The 20,618-nt window shown below is 38.2% G+C and overlaps 1 protein-coding gene across 1 annotated transcript; it reads right to left on the reverse strand.

Moving 5' to 3' along the window:
• Positions 1-3,387: 3,387 nt before the first annotated feature.
• Positions 3,388-19,675, reverse strand: KLHL41 (kelch like family member 41). The gene is made up of 6 exons (XM_032422063.1): positions 18,566-19,675; positions 14,544-14,701; positions 14,313-14,420; positions 10,117-10,302; positions 8,311-8,457; positions 3,388-3,518 (listed from the first exon to the last, which is right to left on the reverse strand). The coding sequence occupies exons 1-6, from the start codon at positions 19,673-19,675 to the stop codon at positions 3,407-3,409; spliced, it is 1,821 nt and encodes a 606-aa protein (XP_032277954.1). The 3' UTR covers positions 3,388-3,406.
• Between the last annotated feature and the right edge of the window lie 943 nt (positions 19,676-20,618).

Raw genomic sequence — 20,618 nt, forward strand, 5'->3', positions numbered from 1 at the left:
TCCCCGCGGAGCAGGGAGCCCGATGCGGGACTCGATCCCAGGACCCTGGGATCATGACCTGAGCCGAAGGCAGACGCTTAACCGACTGAGCCACCCAGGCGTCCCTCAAATAGGCATTTTAATGAGTTTGGAGAAGGCAGAGGTCCAGGGCCAGATATAAATTTGGAAGTTGTCAGCAGTATTTAATGTGATGAAAGTAGATGAAATCACTAAAATGTGATTAGAGGAGAGTGTGAATGGAGAAGTCTGAGGACTCAGCTCCAGGTGCCCCAACATGAGGTCAAGAAGAAGAGAAATGAGCAAAGGAGGCTGGGCAGGGGTGGCCAGTGAGGTAGGAGGGAAAGTCATAGGTAGTGATACTTCCTAGAAGCCAAGTCGAGAAAGCATTTCAAGGAGGAGGAGGTGAGCAGTTGTATCAGATACTGCTGATGGCTCAGGTAAAGTGAGGACTGGGAAATGTCCATTAAATTTAGCAACATGAAGATCATTGGTAACCTTGAAAAGAGGAGTTTTGGGAAAGGGGTATGTGTGAAAGCCTGACTGGTTTAATAGAAAGTGGGAGGAGACAGGTTTTGTTTTGTTTTTTAAATAAATGGAAGAAGAGATATGGAGTGGGAAATGGACTGATCTTGACCTGGTCTGATCCTACCCATGATGGGGGAATAATGATTTTCTCTTGTCTTACAACACATTTATTCAATAAAATAGTTACTAAGGGTCTACTATGTGATATAATCCCTAACCTTTCTTCCAATAGTGATGTATTTGTGCTGGGCAGAAAGCCATGTTGTAACTATCCTCAGACCACCTGGTGGGAATGTAGGTAATTAGCATCTGAAACTTGCTGTCTTCTGACTTCATGACCATCTAAGTTCATTTAAGCTGGTAGCCAGAGTGCCTTGAGTCTTAAGCATAGCTATAAAACATGTGTCCTGCATAGATTTTGGTCTGTTGATATTTGATTTAGGTTTAGTTGAAGTACTTGTTCAAAATATTGTTACTTCGTGGGATGCCTGCGTTGCTCATTTGGTTAAGTGTCTGCCTTCGGCTCAGGTCATGATCCCAGGGTCCTGGGATTGAGCCCCGCATCGGGCTCCCTGCTCAGCTGGGAGCCTGCTTCTCCCTCTGCCACTCTCCCTGCTTGTGAGCACTCTCTCTCTCTCGCTCTCAAATAAATAAAATCTTAAAAAAAAAAAAAAAATCATTACTTTGCATGATGTGAAATCCAATACATAATCGTTTTGCAACATGTAAACTTCACAGAACCTTTTGTGAAAAACAGGATCAAAACAGTAAGCAAATGAAAGATGTCTCCCCTAACCATTCTCCCTCATTTTGGATTTCCTTATGATATTCATTTGTATTAGCTGAAATGCTAAATTCTAAGTGTTTGTCTTCTATATTTATGAATGTGTTCTCTTTCCCAAGCAAATTATGAGAAATAAACCCTGAATAGGTTAAAATATTTTACTCAGCAACTTTTAGAATAAAATGATTAGACCGATGAGGATTATAAATTGTTTCCTTTGGATATAAATGAAAACCCAGTTATAGTATACTTTGAATACATGGAAATCTTGATTAAATGACCCTCTTGTACCTTTCACTTACTGTTACACATACTCTGACGTCTCATGTACCACATCTCTTACTGGTCTTCCTCTAGGCTGCCTGATTCAAATGGTTTTCTTTATATATATACTCTTATATTTTGTATTTGATGGTTTTTCTATTTACATAACTGGAGTTGTTAAAAGCATTTTTTTAAAGCATTCTTTTTTTCATTGAAATACAATTAACATACCATAAAATCCACCCTTTTAAAAATATACAATGCAGTGGTTTCTAAAATATTCACTTTTGTGCAACCATTACCACTATTTGATTCTAGAACATTTTCATCATTGCAAAGTATTATTTTTACAGTTTAATCTCATGTCTGTATAGATCAGCACTCTCTGCCCAATAGTAACCACTCTCTTGCTTTTATAGTAAGCACTTCCTCTAACAGTTCTTATCACTCAGGTTTGCATCTCTATAGACACCATAATTGGCACCTCCCCCGCTTTTAAGTGTGTCTTAATCTATAAGCATCTCCCACCATCCCTTTCTCTTCCAGTTTTTCTGCTGAACAACCTGTGGAGTTTCCCACCCTCAGGATTTGTTGATTGTATAATCGTGGTATAGTCTAGAGCAGTATTTGTCAATACAGAAAAGTACCTAGGATTCTACTTCAGAGATCCAAAGTAAAACTGGTTTTTATTGGATGTTTCCACAGAGACAATAAAGCTGTATGAACACTCACCTGTTCTTTATGAAATTGCTTGAACACTCCAAATTAGTTCCAAGTCAGGTTTCTCAGAAAATAAGATGTGTAACGATAGAAGTCAAACATGTCTATGAAAGCATGTGAAACCCACTAGTGATGCTTGGTTGATGATTGCAGAGTTGAATGTGATGGTTGTGGACAGACCGAGATGTCAACTTAGTGTGTACACTAAGAACGACATCTTGAATATGGTGTTTTACATTCCAGAAAATGCAATGATACAGTCACCTTTCTTTCTATCAAAAATTTGTGAATAGGTAGCTCTTTCATGGAAAAAATAGATAAAACTTAAACCAACAAATACACACCCTCCTCCAGTACCCTCACTGGCCCCAACCAATGCCCAGCAATTTAAAGAATCAATTCATTTCCTAAGGACAATCCTTAACCCTTCTACCACAGATACTGTAGTTAGAGCTTGAAGACTGTGGTTTACTGGTTTTAAATAAAAAAAAAAAAATTAAATTTGATTTAAATCATGAACAATATACTAGTATCACAAAAGGAATGGAGAAAAAAGACCCCTTGAATTTGACGACTTAGAGATTTTTCTCCTTCAGATGAGACCCACTTATTATACTTCTTAAAAAGCATTTCCAAAGTTTTTTCATGGCATGTCATCTTTAACATAATGCATAGGATTCTTGTCATATCTTGAAGCACAAGGGAAAGTGATATTTGATACTTTAAACATTAAAATGTAGATGTACATATTTCATTCCAGTTTAATTTATAATAAAAAATGAGTGTGAAGTTACCGTAACAATGCAAATGAAAGAATTAGTAAACAACTCAAATTCAGAAAACTTTACAATTGATTGAGACAGATTAACAAAAGAAATAATCCATTCAACTTAATATTTAATTTCTTACTAGAAAATGGTTTTAAACAATGATCATTACACCAAAGATTTCAGTGACTTTGAGGTTTTGATGCCCACTGCTAACCTCATGGACATTTATTTAGTGAATAATTTCTACATGAATCTCTGCATAGGCTTTTGAAAACAGAATAAATTAAAGCCCTATTTCCAAACAAAACACATCCCATTCTATTGTGTTTTTTCACCTCCCTGTTTATAGTTTAGACAGTTTGAAGAGGTTTAAACGTGTTGCTAGGCAACTAGCTCCTGAAGCATAACGTATTTCCTTCAACATCCCAGCCCATTCTTTCTTATCATCTTCATACCTGATGGAGAAAAGAAAAGTAATCAATAAGCAGTTTTTAAATAGTTCTGTAGGTCTCCTTGTATTAAATATACAAATAAGGGTTTTCAAGAAAACCCTACTGGCTCTTGTCCAGAGGAGCATGCACCTGACTGGTAGAGTAGCATTTGAATTCCTCCCCAAATATGCCTTCTCTGAATGAGCATATGTCTGAACTTCCTGCCATGGTATTTAATCTGGATGCTTAGGCAGTTAAGCCTTTTCTGGGGATCAAAGACTGTTCAGAGATGAGGAGTAATCAACAGTTAAGCAATCAGTTATTCACCTTTGGACCGATTATGATGGCTGGTCTCTGAGTCAAGGTCAGCAGACTCTACCTTAAGAGTAAGAACTGGGAAGAACAGGGATGGCTAGTCGCCTTGATTATAATTTCAATTGTTCCAATATACTTGTGTGGAGCATGGCACCTAACAGTAGGGATCCCTCCAGAAGAATCCATTCCCCTCCTGCTTTAATGTCCTGTGTGAGGACTACTCTTAGATTTTGCACTTGGTGTTAGGTGAGAACTAACATTAGGTTGTTTCCTCCGGGGACTAGTCATGGTTATAAAGATGCAGGCAACTTGAATTGCTTTGAAATATGTGTGCCTCTCTTCTGCCTGGTGCCTGGAATGCCTTCTCTGCCTGAGGAATTCCGAAACGCTGCCTTTTCTCTGAAGCCTTTCTCGCCTTCCTCAAGCAGAGTTTGTAGTTTCCCCTCGTTTCTCATGTTGTCCTTTATATAGTATCTATTATAGCAATTATCATTCCTTTAATTTTTTCCCCTATATTTATGTTCTCAACAAGCTCAAGGGTACTTGAGGGCAAATAACATCTTATGCATTTTAGTATCCTCCCCTCCTTCAGAAGCTATCAATAATTGACCCATAGGAAATACCCCCAAATCATTCTATAATGATGAATAAGATTTAAAGTAAAAAATTTAAAAAATTGGCTAATACCTATGTAAGATATGTGCTATCTGACTTAATTTCATCAGTGGTCCAAATTTAATCTTAATATTTGCACTGAGCACTAAGTGATTTTTATGTTGAGAAAAGTAGACAAAAATATTTTACCACTAATAAAGGGAAGAACCCTTGATTATCTCTACAAAATTTGGGGCAACACACTAAGAGATAAGGAATAGTTTTAAAGACCTAATGAAAAAGTGACCACATTTAAGCAATAGGAGGTTAAATGAGTCTTAAAAGCATTTGCTTCCTAGCAGTTATATTTTTACTTTCAGCTTGGCTAATCCTAAATAATGGAAAGATTTCAATAAAAAATACAAGAATGAAAAAAAATGTTTTTACACATCACACCAAGAGGGTCTATAGGTTTAGAATGTGGTATACCGGTATACCGATAGTTTTCGTCTTTGAATTTCATCTCTGCATGTGTGGGTAGATTCACTAGGAAGTTGAGGACAAGTGGGCCGCCACCTTTCTGCAGGTCAGTTGCTGTCAATGTTAGCACACATCTGAGTCACCTGGAGGGCTTGCTCAAACACAGATTGCTGGGCCCCATCCCCAGAGTTTCTGTAGATCTGAGGTAAGGTCTGAGAATTTGCATATTTAACAAGTGCCCAGGTGGTGCTGATGCTGCCTTGGGAACCACAGCAGATCACTGGTTCTCAAACTGGACTTGCACATTTGGAACCACCTAGAGGCATTAAAAATATTGATGCCTGGCTCTCACCCCCAGAGATCGACTTAACTGGTATGGAATATGGCCTGGGCATGATCATTTTTTAAAGTTTCCGAAGTGATTTCTAATATGCAGCAAGATTTGAGAATTATTGCCCTAGATTTTATCACCCGCGCGGAAAACACCCGTACCTAAATTAAAAATTTTACAGCCAGGCAGACAGTGATGAATGCATTCTTGCCTTTCCCCAGTCTGGTGGTTCCCAAACTTGTCTGCACATGAGACTCATCCAGGGGTCTTTTGAAAGTTTCAAAGCCCAGACTATACTGTAGACTAATTAAATCATAGTCAGTAAGGTAGGACAGAGGTGACAGTACTTTCTGAAGCTCCCTAGGTGAACCTTGGGAACCACTGCCCTACTTGCAAAATACACCATCATCAGAGAGGATCCCTTTTTCAGGCTCCCCTCAGCAAGGTAAGGGCTACTTTTAGCGGAGATGCTCTCCTTTGCTGCCTACAATGTGCTCCTGCTGCAACAACTTGGCTTTTGGTCACCAGGGAACGTACAGGCTCATGTGGGATCAGCTGATTGACGGCACCATTCCCTAACATCAGTGTTTCTCAACCCTGGCTGCCTATTAGAATCACCTGAGAAGGTTTTAGGACCTAACTGCAGAAATCCTGATTTAACTGGCCTGCATTGAGGTCCAGGTGCTGGTATATTTTAAAAGCATCCCAGGTGATTTAAATGTGCAGCCAGGGTTAAGAATCACTGCCTAAAGTAGGGACCCGAAAGGGTACGTGCACCCCGATGTGTATAGCAGCAATGTCCACAATAGCCAAACTGTGGAAAGAGCCAAGATGTCCATCGACAGATGAATGGATAAAGAAGATGTGGTATATATATACAATGGAATATTATGCAGCCATCAAGAGGAATGAGATCTTGCCATTTGCAACGACGTGGATGGAACTGGAGGGTATTATGCTGAGCGAAATAAGTCAAACAGAGAAAGACATGTATCATATGACCTCACTGATATGAGGAATTCTTAATCTCAGGAAACAAACTGAGGGTTGCTGGAGTGGGGGGTGGGGTGGGAGGGTTGGGGTGACTGGGTGATAGACACTGTGGAGGGTATGTGCTCTGGTTAAGTGCTATGAATTGTGCAAGACTGTTGAATCTCAGATCTGTACTTCTGAAATAAATAATGCAATATATGTTAAGAAAAAAAAAAAAAGAAGAAGATAGCAGGAGGGGAAGAATGAAGAGGGGAAACCGGAGGGGGAGACAAACCATGAGAGACAATGGACTCTGAAAAACAAAGTGAGGGTTCTAGAGGGGAGGGGGGTGGGAGGATGGGTTAGCCTGGTGATGGGTATTAAAGAGGGCACGTTCTGCATGGAGCACTGGGTGTTATGCACAAACAATGAATCATGGAACACTATATCTAAAACTAATGATGTAATGTATGGGGATTAACATAACAATAAAAAAATTAAAAAAAAAAAAAAAGAATCACTGCCTATTCACTGTTGGTATTTATCCCTGTTTTCCAAAAACCTGATCTTCTCAGCCCTCCATTATTTCATTCTTTTTTTCCTACTGCTTCCAGTCTTTTTCCATCTCAACTTCTCCCTAAGTCTCACCTCTTTCTTCCCTGGAAATTTCTACTTTCTTTTTCTTCCTCCTCCTTTTTTGGGGGCAGATGAGTTAATAGTCAACTTCCCTTTATAGCCACTTTTTTTTCTTGCCCTCTACACAGCTAGTTACTATTACAACAACACTAGGAAATGATGTTTGATGCATAAAATAATTGCTTGGTTAAGCCATGGGCCTTTCAGCCTTCCCGTTCACCAGGGAATAAGGCATGTGCTGGGTCAGGTATAGAACCAATACCACTTCCACTCTCAGCCTTGGTGGTATGCCTTCATTGATCACTCTTCTAAAGCTGTACCTACAAATTTAAATGTGCATGCAAATCACCTGGGAATCTTGTTAAAATGAAGTTTCTGATTAAGTTTGGGGTGGGGCCTGGGATTCTGCATTTCTAAGCTCTCAGGAGATGCTACCACTGCTGGTCCATAGACCGTCCTTTGAGTATGTCTGAGGTTCTGGACAATCTGGTGACAGACCAGGTAAGGGCATCCATCCTTGAGAGTGAGGACTGGCCTTTAAGCATGAGTTTGGCAATTTCTGGTTGAGTGTACAGTATGAATTCGCTAATGCTCACCTCAGGCAACTGAGATCTACCTCCTATAAATTTTTCTCAGCAAGCACAGTTCCTGGGCTGAAAGCAGCAGGCACCATTTGGCAGACCATGCGGTATCCTAAGGTAACTAGACATCTGCATAGTGTATGCCCTGCCCAACTATGTGACTCTCTGTGCAGGACACAACCTACACTTCTGCTCCCAAGACGTCTTGTATATACCCTGGTCTCCAGGCGATAGTCACAGCATTAGAAACGATGGTAAAATTTTCCACCCCCCACACACTGTAGAAATACTACATTCGTTTTAAGCCTAACTTTAAAATATTCAACTGAATAACAACTGCAAGTGTCATACTTGGGACATCTGCCCAGCACCTATCTGGGAGGTAAAATGGATTGCTACTTTTCACTTTTTTCTTTTTGAAAAACTTTTGTAACTGAATCCTCAAAAACTGGAAAAACACTTAAATTAGATTCAAAATAGAATTAATGAATTCATGGAAAACTCAAGAAGCTAAATGTTTCTTCAGAACTCTCTTTTCTTAGGAAATAAAGTACTCTCTAGTAGAAAGGTTTGGAAGTAGCCTTTGCTCTACCAGATGCCTAGAGCATTACACTTTTAGAGCTAGAATGGAGCTTAAGGGATCACCAGTCCATGTCTCATTTTACTCATTTTCCTGATTTACAGGCCCAGAAGAGTCCTTCCCCAGGCACAATTAGAAGCAGTACTTGATCCTCAAGTAAGTGGCACATGCAGAAGTCCAGTTAGGTTCGAAAAGTGTTTACTACCAAGAAGAAGCATACATGCTGGGAAAGTCTGGCCTACTCTTTACTGCAGAATTGTTTATTTTATCCATTATCAGTTATTTGATTGAATATTTGGTCCAGAAATGGGAGTCAAAAAAACTTACTTCCATATGTCATTGACTTCAGTGGGTGCAAACTCTTTAGACTCCAGTTGAATCATGGCAAAACCACCGATGGCATACAGGGACCCAGCGAGGCCGACCAAACTGATGGAACTTCTTTCTTGGGGAAATTCAGTCATTACCTCCCATCTAGGAATTATTGAAAATAGAGTCAATGTAAAACCTGAGGAAATGTCAAATGTATTTACTGAATAATTATATAAAATTTTAATTTAAAAATTCAAGTAGCAAAGGCATCTAAAATTAGAAGTTTGAGTTTGTTACTGAAAAATACCTAAATATTCCTTTACTTGAAAGATGTAGCCAGATTAAATATAAAGCTCTCAATATGTCAGTCCCAGAAAATTTCACCTTCATCAGTTAGCATATTCAGCAATGGTGCTATAAACAGGGGGCATTTTGTGGCAGTTCTAGGCCTCCTAGGTCCTACGGTGTTGGATTTCATTTGAATGCATATATATAAATTTTGAGAAACTCTGATTTCTGTCATTTCTCAAGAAATCTTTAAATCCTTTGCAATAAAGGCATTTGACTAACCTTATATTATCCTAGTTTAGAAATTAGGGTTGGTAATTTTCTTTTTAATGACTTATACATCATCTTTTATTTTAAATAAAGGATTTAAGGGAACTTTTTAATGTTAACAGCCACATGACAACTAATGATAAAATCAATCAAATTAGTTGGAGGGATCAAGAGTCTAGAATGAGTTAATCATTTTGGCAACTCTCTATTTTATTACTCTGGCATTAAAAGTGGACCTTTAAACATATTATCTGTTTTTCTAACTATAAAAGTAGTATATGTACATTGTAGAAAACCTGGAAATACAGAAAGGTATAGAAGAAAACAAATACCACCCATGATCATAGCCTCCAGAATAATCATAAGGAACATTTTAGTGTAATTTTGTTATTTCTCAAAAAGCATACAAATTTAAATATAAACATCTATACATACCTATAAAAAAAACTAAGAACATAAAGTATTTACAATTCTGTGTGCTTCTTTTTAACTTCTTATGAGTGTTTATCCATACTACATAGTTTTCAAAAAAGATGATTTTTAATGATCATTAAATCCTCTCCCATAAAAATTCCTTGGTGATTTTCAGATACTGAAGTCTATTTTGTAATCAGGCATTACATGGTTCCTTAAAAAAGTAATGACAGTGCTCTAATTTTTTCTTCATTGCTAAACTATGAGTATAAAAACTATATACTTACCCAGATGAGTGAGCTCAAAAATTTGAAAAAGACTGATTTTACATAAAGAATATCTGTCAAGTATCTTTTCACATTAACTTTAAGCGAGTAAAAGCTTATATATGAATATTTTAAGAAAATTACAAAGAGCATAAAAAAATTTCTGAAGCATTCGTGTTTTACAAACATCACAAGCTAAGTGGAGGTCTTTCCATCCTTAAACAAACTACATATTTCAAATCAAATAACCCGTATGGGGACGTGTATACCCATCCACATGCATATGATTATTCAGAAGTATTGCCTTTGCGTGACTAAATTCACAAAGTTAATAACAAGGATGAATTGGACATTCTGGCATTAACTTGAGGGTTATGTGTTCCAAGTTGCAAACACATGTAATGCATCAGAATGTTAGGCATTTCACACCCAGTAAGAGCAGAAGAAACCCAGATCCAGATGCTTTCTCTTAATCCTTGCCTCCCTGCTCTCCTCTCCCCATGTCCTAATTAGAAAGCTTAATTTTCATCCAAAGTTAGAAAGTAGAGTGATTCATACGCTGTAGTAAGATATAGCAACTCACTTATGGGTTGTGAGGTCAAAAGCTTCCACTGAAGCTGAAAGACCATCTTCAGTGACACCTCCCGCAATCACAATTTTGCCTTTATGCACTGCCACTCCAAACATGGAACGGGGGGTTTTCATTGGAGCCAGATCCTTCCAGTCTCCTTTTTTGGGGTTGTAGATAAACACCCTGTTTGTACACTTTCTGTAAACATAAAAGACAACAAAATGGTTAGAACCTTCCTTTTCTGAAGGAAGCAATTTCACTAATCATTTAGCTTTGCTTCCCATCTGAAACACATCAAACAGAGTTAGAAAAACTTGGAAGTATTCTTAATCTGAACATATGACACAAGTGAAGGACAATTCCAAATGTGGGGAACTTAATTATACTAATGGAAGGTAGGATAACTTTCCTTTTGGCAACTGCCCAGGCAGAGTAGATTTTAATCCTATCTCCTGCTAAATTCAATGGAAGACAGGAATAGAGTTAAAAAAAATTCATAAACCCTTTATTGTGCCAAGTAACAAAAATGTTAAGTTTATCTTATTATTTGAATCTCCTAGGAATGAATCAGTTAATTTAAAAAAATAATTAGGTATGAAAGTATTTTAAATTTAACTATGTAATATGATGGCTCATTTCATTTTAGTATATACTGATATACCAATGCATTTTAAGAAATCTGGGACTAGGGGCGCCTGGGTGGCTCAGTTGTTAAGCGTCTGCCTTCGGCTCAGGTCATGATCCCAGGGTCCTGGGATCGAGCCCCGCATCGAGCCCCGCGTCGGGCTCCCTGCTCAGCGGGAAGCCTGCTTCTCCCTCTCCCACTGCCCCTGCTTGTGTTCCCTCTCTAGCTGTGTCTCTGTCAAATAAATAAATAAATAAATCTTAAAAAAAAAAAGAAATCTGGGACTATAGATTAGGCAACTAGTCATCTGAGTAGATGAGTAATGAGAACAGTTTTTACATGCTAAATGCTACCAGGAAAACCTGTACTCATCTGAATTATTCTTAGCATGTTCCTTATGGTTCATTAAAGTTATCCATAATTTAGTGATGGGAGTTCAAAATGCTAAATAATAATTGATTAACTGGATATATTTGAGGGGTTTTTTGTTTTGCTTTTGCTTTTTTTGTTTAAGATTTTATTCGAGAGAGGGCATGTGCTGGTGGGGGGATGCAGAGGCAGAGGGAGAGGTAGACTCCTTGCTGAGCAGGGAGCCCAACGCGGGGCTCGATCCCAGGACCTGGAGATCATGACCTGAGCCAAAGGAAAACGCTTAACCATCTGAGCCACTCAGGTGCCCCAGTTTTTACTTTTTTAAAGTAAGCTTTATGCCCAATGTGGGGCTTGAACTCACAACCCCAAGATCAAGAATCACATGCTCTACCAACTGAGCCAGCCAGGCGCCCCTGGATATATTTGGTAAAGCCAAAAAGCAAACAAACAAAAACCCTAACTTTCTGTGAGGACAACTTTTTTCTTTAGTCTTATGAAAGACCAGGTATTTGGAGTAGAAGCATTTCCTCTAATATTTGACTATAAGTATTACTTTAAAACTTCTTTTTTTTTTTTTTAAAGATTTTATTTATTTGACAGAGAGCACAAGCAGGTGGAGTGGCAGAGGGAGAGGGAGAAGCAGACTCCCCACTGAGCAGGGAGCCCGATGTGGGGCTCGATCCCAGGACTCTGGGATCATGACCTGAGCTGAAGGCAGTCGCTTAACCAACTGAGCCACCCAGGTGCCCTACTTTAAAACTTCTTGACAAGAGCATGATTACAAAATCATGTTCCTCAAATTCAGTGGTGTTAACTACTGCAATTCAGTGCTTACTTTTAGATAATGACTCATTTCAAAGTTCTTGACTTTGGCATTCGTCAAGCAATGTAGTCTTGGTTAATCATATTCTCAAGATTAATATATTCTTACTGACAAGACCTGTATGCTTTTACTGACATATCAATTTCCTAGTTACTAATACCACTTGAAGGAAACAATTTAAATCATTTGGCAGGGTCACTACATTTCCAAAGTCAGAACACTGCTTAATACACATTTTCCATTCCATTTACTCAGGAAAAATATCCAAAATAAGATTTTGCACTAAGTTTATAATATGGCCTTCCTTTAAATATTTATTTGATGGGAATAGCTGGGATTAAGGAAAATATCAAAATTTCAAAATATGTTATCTTTGAATATGGATAGACTGTATAAAAGCCCGTTATTTTTTTTAAACAATTATTTATTTTTATTTTTTAATTGAAGTATAACTGACATGCCACATCTTATTACTTTCAGGTGTATATCACAGTGATCTGATATTGTTATACATTATGAAATGATCACCCATGGTAAGTCTAGTTACCATACAAAGTTATTACAATATTATCCGTCCATCCTCAACCTTTCCCCTCTCTGGTAACCACCAGTTTGTTTCCTGTATCCATGAGTATGTTTCTGTTTTGTTTTTTCATTTTTTGTTTGTTTTTTAAGGTTCCCATTGCTTTTTAAAATCACGTTTCCTGTGCTATTTGTCATTTTAATTTAATAATGACCATTAATTATTCACTCAGAATATAGATCTTTATTTCTAGCACATTTCCATATTTTACTCTCCTTTCCTGCTTTGTCCATGTAATTTCTTAATTCTGGTTCCCTTTCCAGGATTGACATCTTCATTTATTAAGGAATCTGCGCAAATGAGGACAAGCCAAATTAGGCAGTTTTCAGGGGCAGGAAATTAATTCTATTTAAAGTGAAAATCTTCATTTTACCAGATGGGCTACTGGTTTAATTAACTGACTTCTGGAGCACTCTGAACTCACTTCTCCCTTTGAGTTACAAAATCTTTTTCCTAATGATCTATCCCTTGAGAAGTGCCTAGAAATCAAGTTATATGATTTTTATCCTGTTTTCCTCACAAGAGACTGGGGACGAGTGAGTGAACCGGGTGTAGTAGTTCTGTTTGATCACTGCCTCTTTGTGACCAGTTGTTCAATGTTTTGAATATCACCTCCGTCCAGCAGTAAGTCAGTGAAACATTGTTTCGGAAATAACTGCCCTCTTTTCAGTCCCCATGCTTTTCAGTTTCAAACTCATCTATCTAAATTCTCTTTTATGAATGTAAAGTATAAATCTGTAATATTTTTATGCACTATTGCCTTAGCAGTTATATTTTAAGTATTACATTACAGAGGTACACTTAATTTTTATTTAGTTATGGCCAAAAGAATAAGAAAACCCACTATTTTTTTTTTAAGATTTATTAATTCATTTTAGAGAGGGAGAGAGAGTGTAAGAGCACAAGCAGGAGGGGCAGAGGGAGAGGGAGAGAGAATTTCAAGCAGACTGTGCACTGAGCAGGGAGCCCGACTTGGGGAGCCCAACTAGGAGCGCCCTACTAGGGACTTGATCTCAGGACCCCGAGATCATGACCTGAGCTGAAACCAAGAGTCCGAGGGTTAACCTACTGTGCCATCCAGGTGTCCCAAAAACCCACTGGTTTTAATGTAGTGAAATATAATTAAAAATTAGCTCAATTAAAGACTTGATTATGCTCCTAAATGCTGCTTTTTCACTGTAAGAATGCTTATGATGGAGATATCATGCTAGTTCCTAGCAATATCCTGGAATCTACAAGTTCACTTCAGCAACTTTTTTTTTTTTAAGATTTTATTTATTTTAGAGCAAGAGAGCAGGGGGAGGGGCAGAGGGAGAAGGAGAGAATCTCAAGCAGGGTCTGTGTTGAGCGTGTAGCCCGATGCAGGGCTCCATCTCACAACCCTGAGATCATGACCTGAGCCGAAATCAAGAGTCGGATGCTTAACCAACTGAGCCACCCAGGGATCCCATGTTAGCAACTTTTAAATTTTATTTAAATTTCCCTTCAGTTTCCCTTAGAAATAATTTATAATATCCTCCAATAGCTTTTCAAAATTTTATTTTGAAACTTTAACTTCCACAATATTACAGGTGAGAACCCAGTCCCATTTCAGTATGTAGATTCAAATGAAAGGAGGAAAGAACTCTCTCGGTAAAAAATCATTTGGAGGGGTGCCTGGCTGGCTCAGTCAGTAGAGCATGCAAATCTTGATCTCAGGGTTGTGAATTCAAGCCCCACACTGGGGGTAGAGTTCACTTAAAAAAACACAAAGGTTTAAAAAAATCATTTGGATGTAAGCCATAAGGGGATTTTAGGGTACTTACTTGTCATCTGTCTTTCCTCCTAGACAATATATCATCCCCTTATGTGATATCACACTGTGGCCATAGACTTTGATAGGCAGTTTTTTAACTTCATTCCACTTTGCAGCCCTGCAATGAAAAGATGATAGAATTTCTGTGCTTTCAGTTAGTACCAGGGTCTAAAATTATGAATATGTATTAGGCATTCCTATACCCAAATGCTTAGGAAACAGGAACATCATGTCAACTTACACGGGATCGTAGCATAATACTGAATCCAGCGAAGCCTCTGTTTGAAGGTCTTTGCCTGCAACTACATAGATTTTGTCATCTACCTCTCCCAGACCAAAGAGACACCTGGCTGAAGGCAGAGGCGGAAGTCCAATCCACTCAGATGCTATGTTATCAAGCTGAAAGAAAAACATGTGAAGAATTGTGGAACTTGTTAGAAAAAAGTTACAGTTGTACCGAGAAATATGCTATATTTTACGTGTTGTGTAGAATACACGGAGATAGTCAAAAATATTGCAGGTGAAATAAAACCGCAATCTGAAAGTATCATATTTTACCTCTGGACTACCAAGAAAAAGGAGAACATCTACTTGGCTTACTTAAAATACCAAAATCTGCAGAAAAGAAGGAGAGAACAGAGTCACTAGAGGTCAGTTAGAACTGTGAGGTTCCTTGTCAAAGTTTCTTCCCCTGTTGCCTTCTTCAGGTTCAAAAAAGGCATCGTAATACTTTTAGGGAATTGAGGAAAGAGAGGTTGTCACTGTAGGGAGGGTCACAGTATGTGAGTGACCCCCGAATGCTATATTTAACACGCTCCCCAAGCCAGCACCCAGGACAGCTGGACCTGTCGCTCAGTCCACAGACAACTGGGATGTTAGGCAACATCTTTTTTCTTTTCTTCAAAATTTGTTTAGGTTCTCTCTGTTTCGCTTTATTACTTCTGACATAGGCAGGTGTTAACAGCTATAACCTCCCAGCCTTTTGTTGGAAGTCATTTGAAATACCCTTGTCTCTTTTTTTAAAAAAAACATTATCTTAGGAAGCAACTTGCTTGTTTTTGCTACTGCCACTTGTGCAAGCCTGAGACAGCTCTCTAAGTGCGCATGCTCCCACAGGGCATTCTGGTATGGCTGGTGTCGGTTCCCGCATTTACTACTGGTCATTTTAAGATTTTTCCAGTTTGCATTTTAGGACACCAAGGCACAAGAACACTGCTTCATGAGGGAGTGCAGTTACAGATTTGTTGTTCTCTGTAGTGCTACTTCTGTGTAGCAGAAGAAAAAGGAATAAACCCGAGAATAACTGGATACCAAGAGTAGGTGCAGATATTAAAGGCTGCGGTCAAGGGAGGGATCTCTGTAGAAGTCTGTGTATATCTTGCCAGTAACTCCGGTTAAAGCAAAGCACTAATTAAGACTAGATATGATGAGCAGTTTACTCCTCACATATGTATTGTTAGCTCTGCATTCACGAATTTTAACATCTAGATTGCGAGCCCTAATGTTTTCATTTTTGAAAACAAATCCTTTGATCAAGACGGTGTGTACTCCAGTAGAAATAATGAACATTTATGAAGTCTTGGTTCTGTGACAGGCTTTATACTAAATGCTCACAGAGCTTTTAAGTGATATTCAAATAGAAGCTATATAAATACCCTGTTTGTTTTTTAAATGGGAACAGTAGCCATCGTCATCTCAGACTGGAGGGTGCACTGCCCATGCTGGACGATACGGCCCACATCCCACACCAGCCCCAGTGAGGGCACTTACTACAGCAAATGTAACAGGAGACTGCCTACCAGGCTCTTTCACAGACGAGCTGTCAAGCTATTTAACCTCTCTGGCTCTAGTTTCTTCATCCTTCAGATCAGGGTTTAGACCAAGATTACTTTAAGATGGGGTGCTATTCAAAGATTTGATGAATCTATTAATTTATGAAAAAAATCCCCTCTCTTACCCAGGTAAAAAAGTCTCATTGTCTATTTATAGCATATAATCAAAGATCATATTATTCCTAACTTAATACATTTTAAACAGATGTGGCCAAGCAGAAAAACACAATATAAAACCTGATATTCTCATACATGCATTTTCTTGTGAGTCATAAATAACCCTTTTTATAGTCAGGTGTTTTTATCCTGGCATCTTGTTCACTATTTGTGCCTTTTTTTTTTTTTTTCAGATTTTATTTATTTATTTGAGAGAGAGAGACTGAGAGAGAGAGCACATGAGAGGGGGGAGGGTCGGGAGGGTCAGAGGGAGAAGCAGACTCCCTGCCGAGCAGGGAGCCCGATGCGGGACTCGATCCAGGGACTCCAGGATCATGACCTGAGCCGAAGGCAGTCGCTTAACCAACTGAGCCACCCAGGCACCATATTTGTGCCTTTTTAAAGGAGCAAGGCAAGGGCAATGACAGGAAGTCGATCTTTTCAACTTTGTATAACTGTTTTTGTAGCTATAAAGAGCATCAAACAGGTTTCTTAAAACAGAAGTGAGAAGCTGTACCAATAAAAGTAAGACTAGTAACAAGATGGAAGAGAATAAAGACTAAGTATTTCTTGGATCTATGATTTCTAGATATCTGTCCATCTGTATTTTTTGTTTTTTGTTTTTGTCAATCTGTGTTTTGATGTCATTTTTACTTCCTAGATATAATTATTGCCTTTTAATTTGAATTTGGCTTTTCTGAAATTTCAGTGAATTTAAAATTAGGGCTTAGGAAATTTTCTGGCATGCATTCAAATACTTATGATTATGGCTTCTATTTTATTTTTATATTTCGTAGTTAACACTCTTCAACAGAACTTTGAAAATTAAGAATCATGATTAACATGTATTATTACATTTTTCAAGATTAGAAAAAGCTGGTTAAAGGTAGTATTTTTGTGAATGCACAGCATGTCACACGCTCTCAGAGCACACAGTGACTGTGATATGACATTCTACACTTATCTTTGGCCTTTCCAACTCAAGTGCCCATAAACCTCAGGCTATGGGTAGCTATGACCTAAACAAACTCCTCTGAGCTAGCTGTAAGCTACAAAGTACTGGTATTGGCATTTTTTTTTTTAAGATTTTTTATTTATTTAACAGAGAGAGAGACAGCGAGAGAGGGAACACAAGCAGGAGGAGTAGGAGAGGGAGAAGCAGGCTTCCCGCGGAGCAGGGAGCCCGATGTGGGGCTCGATCCCAGGACCCGGGGATCATGACCTGAGCCGAAGGCAGACACTTAACGACTGAGCCACCCAGGCGCCCCTGGTATTGGCATTATTAAAGATAAAGGTTAAGCCACTGATTCCTTCATAAACTGATAAAATATAACATGTTGATAATATGAAACAAACTCTCTTCAAATAAACCACAAAGAATCTATTAGTTTGGAGGATTTGTTTTCTCGGACACTTCTGTGGTTTCACAAAACAGATTAACTTGTAATAATGTCTAAGTACAACTCTGATCCAAATACATGGGGTCACTTGTCATAAATAAAAATTAATGGGGTGCCTGGGTGGTTTAGTCCATTAAGCATCCAAGTCTTGATCTCAGCTCAGGTCTTGATCTCAGAGTTGTGAGTTCAAGCCCAGTGTTGGGCTCCACACAGGGTATGGAGCCTACTTAAAAAAAAAATCATCATAAATAAAAATTTCTAAATATAATTAATGAATTCAAGTTAGTGACACTGGTATCGGTACTTTTTTCCCAGAAGGTAACCGAAAGTGTGTAAATTAAGTACATAAGTTCTCTTCATTTTCAACAAAATTATATTTTAGGCAGTAGATATAAATGACACGTAAAATGCTACCTTTAAGAACTTCAGATCGGTTCAAGAAAACCTGGAAAAAGGCTGAAAATCTGATCAATTATCATTTTTGTAATGTGTAAAGTACTATGATTTAGGGAAATACATTAACCTATTTTTCAGAAAAGAGGTACAAGATTAAATTTAAGTTTTACTAAAACACTGGGTTTTGAAAGATCATAGTCACCATCAGCTATAAACTTGACATTTGGGGTAAGAGTATAAAGAAAATCTTGAGTCATCACTTACACATTAATTAGAACCTCATTCTTCAGGTTCTGAAGTGAAATTAACTGATTTAAATATTTCTGTCAGCTCTCGAAGTGGCAAAAGTGCAAGGGACTGGAATAGGATATCAAGTAGAATAAAACACAAGCAGCCTGAATAATTCACACATCAGCTAACAGGATGGTAAATAACAGTTTTCTTTATGCCTCTACTTTTATAAAAATAGCCCTTCTTACCTGGAAGAAGTAGGACTGTAGAGGTTGATCTTTATTTTCTTCATCCACGTATAGTCCTCCTACCACATACACTTGATTTTGTTGGGTAACAATGCTAGAATGATTTCTGGGAATCTGCTCAGCCAATGCAGTAAGGTAACACTCATTTTCTGTGGGATCATAAGCCACTGCAGCTGTGTCATTAACCAAGAGGATGAGGTCTTTGACAAACATTCCATGCCTGGGAATGTCATTCAGGTAACCGGGAAGTAAATCTTCATCACCAACATCCCCATTCACCTCACCAGCCCCAGCCTTCTCTGTATTTTTGCTGGGTTCCGGGAGTTTGCCTGCAAAGGCATCTTTGAGAACTTTGATTTTTTTCTGGAGTTCTGGGTTGCTTTTAATTATATCATCTTTCTCAACATGATCTTTAAAATATTTTTCTGTCATAAGGCGAAAACGGATACAATCAAACACTTCGCTAAGGTTTTTAACCCTGTTTTCTTTGTCTGTTCGCACCCATTTCATCACTGCCTCAAATACTGCTTCTTCCTTTTCTACATTTAGGCTGTCATTTGAAATGACTGAGATCAGTTCCTGTGGAGATAGTTGCATAAAGTCCTCTTCCTTACAAATCTGTACAAAGCGATCAGACACAAATTCACGGGCAGAGATGGCGAGTCTCGGGCAGTCAAGAAGAAGTCCTAATCTTAAGATGGCTAGACAGTTACCAGGAGCAAGTCTTTTCTGAAGGTAAGAAACACAGACAGTGAACACCGAAGGGATCTGAAAGCGGCTGGCCAGGGCAAAAATATCTTGTACATTTCCATCGTTGAGATCAATACTGGCGGAGTACAGGTACTTGATGATTAAATCCAGTACAGCAGGATCCACATTATCTAATACTACCTCCTTTTTTTTCCCCTCATCAATTTCAGATAAAAAATACTCACGGAAGTAAGGACTACAAGCTGACAAAATCAATCTGTGGCAAGGAAGACTTTGGTCACCTGCTTTTAGGGTGCAATCGATGAATTTTTTTTCTTCCAGGAGATCTTTTAGACCATCCTGAAGAAGGGTGGATTGGTAAAGCCGCAGTTCCTCTGTGAGCTCCCGCTGGGAATCCATTTTGTGGGTAACCTGGGTAAGGAAGGGGACACTGAAGGCCTTAGCTCCTTGCAGCACACAGGTCTAGCTGTAAAAAGGCAGATCAGTGTGCTTTGCCCAGCTTGAAGCCTTTGCAATTTAATCCCACCAGCTAAATATAGACACCAACTCTAACAACGGGAATTCAGGAGAGCTAGTTTGGAAAGAAGAGTTGTTCTTGCAGCTGTTCTAGATTGAAGGGAACAACTGGAACTCTTAATCACTAAGGAAACAGCTAAGAAACAAGAGATTGAAATGAAGTGGGAAGCTTTAAGATACATAAAGCATTAGAGAACATATGCCAATAAAGGTATGTTTAAAGAAAGTGTTTATTGAACTGACAGAAAACTGAATCATAAAAATGAGTCAGTCCGCTAAAAATGGTCTAGTGGCAAACTCCTTGGCTGTCTGAATTAATGCTGCAAAGGTCAAGAATATGAGGTGAGTTCATTTGAATACTCACAAGCAAAACCCCTTTTCCAATTACTGTTACATACAAATTTTTATTTTCTACTTAAAACAGTGGTATTTACAATTTTCTTTTAGAAGTAGGAAACCTAAAGACTTCTATTGATGTACTATTAATATAATTAAACAAAAACCTTTAATAACAATACCCCATCATAATTGAAGTAATAAATGCAGAGAAACTGCTAATTTTCTAAGACATTCTAAATTATCCTTCTTAAGTGGAAAAACTATAATTGGTATTGAATTACATTATAAAATTATTTAAGTTATTCATACCCTGCCTTTCTCTACAAAGGATCTGATGTGGCAAACAATTATAAAACAAGTAGCATAAAGGCAAAAGGTTAAAATGAATCAAGTCCAGAAAGAAATAGAAATAGTTAAAAGTCAACACTAGGTAAAGAAAAAAATCACGTATGATTACTAAAGATATCCTGTGATTTAAGTGAAGATA

This window comes from Phoca vitulina, unplaced genomic scaffold, assembly GCF_004348235.1.
Source record: "Phoca vitulina isolate PV1807 unplaced genomic scaffold, GSC_HSeal_1.0 scaffold1, whole genome shotgun sequence".
Classification (NCBI taxonomy): Eukaryota; Metazoa; Chordata; class Mammalia; order Carnivora; family Phocidae; genus Phoca; species Phoca vitulina.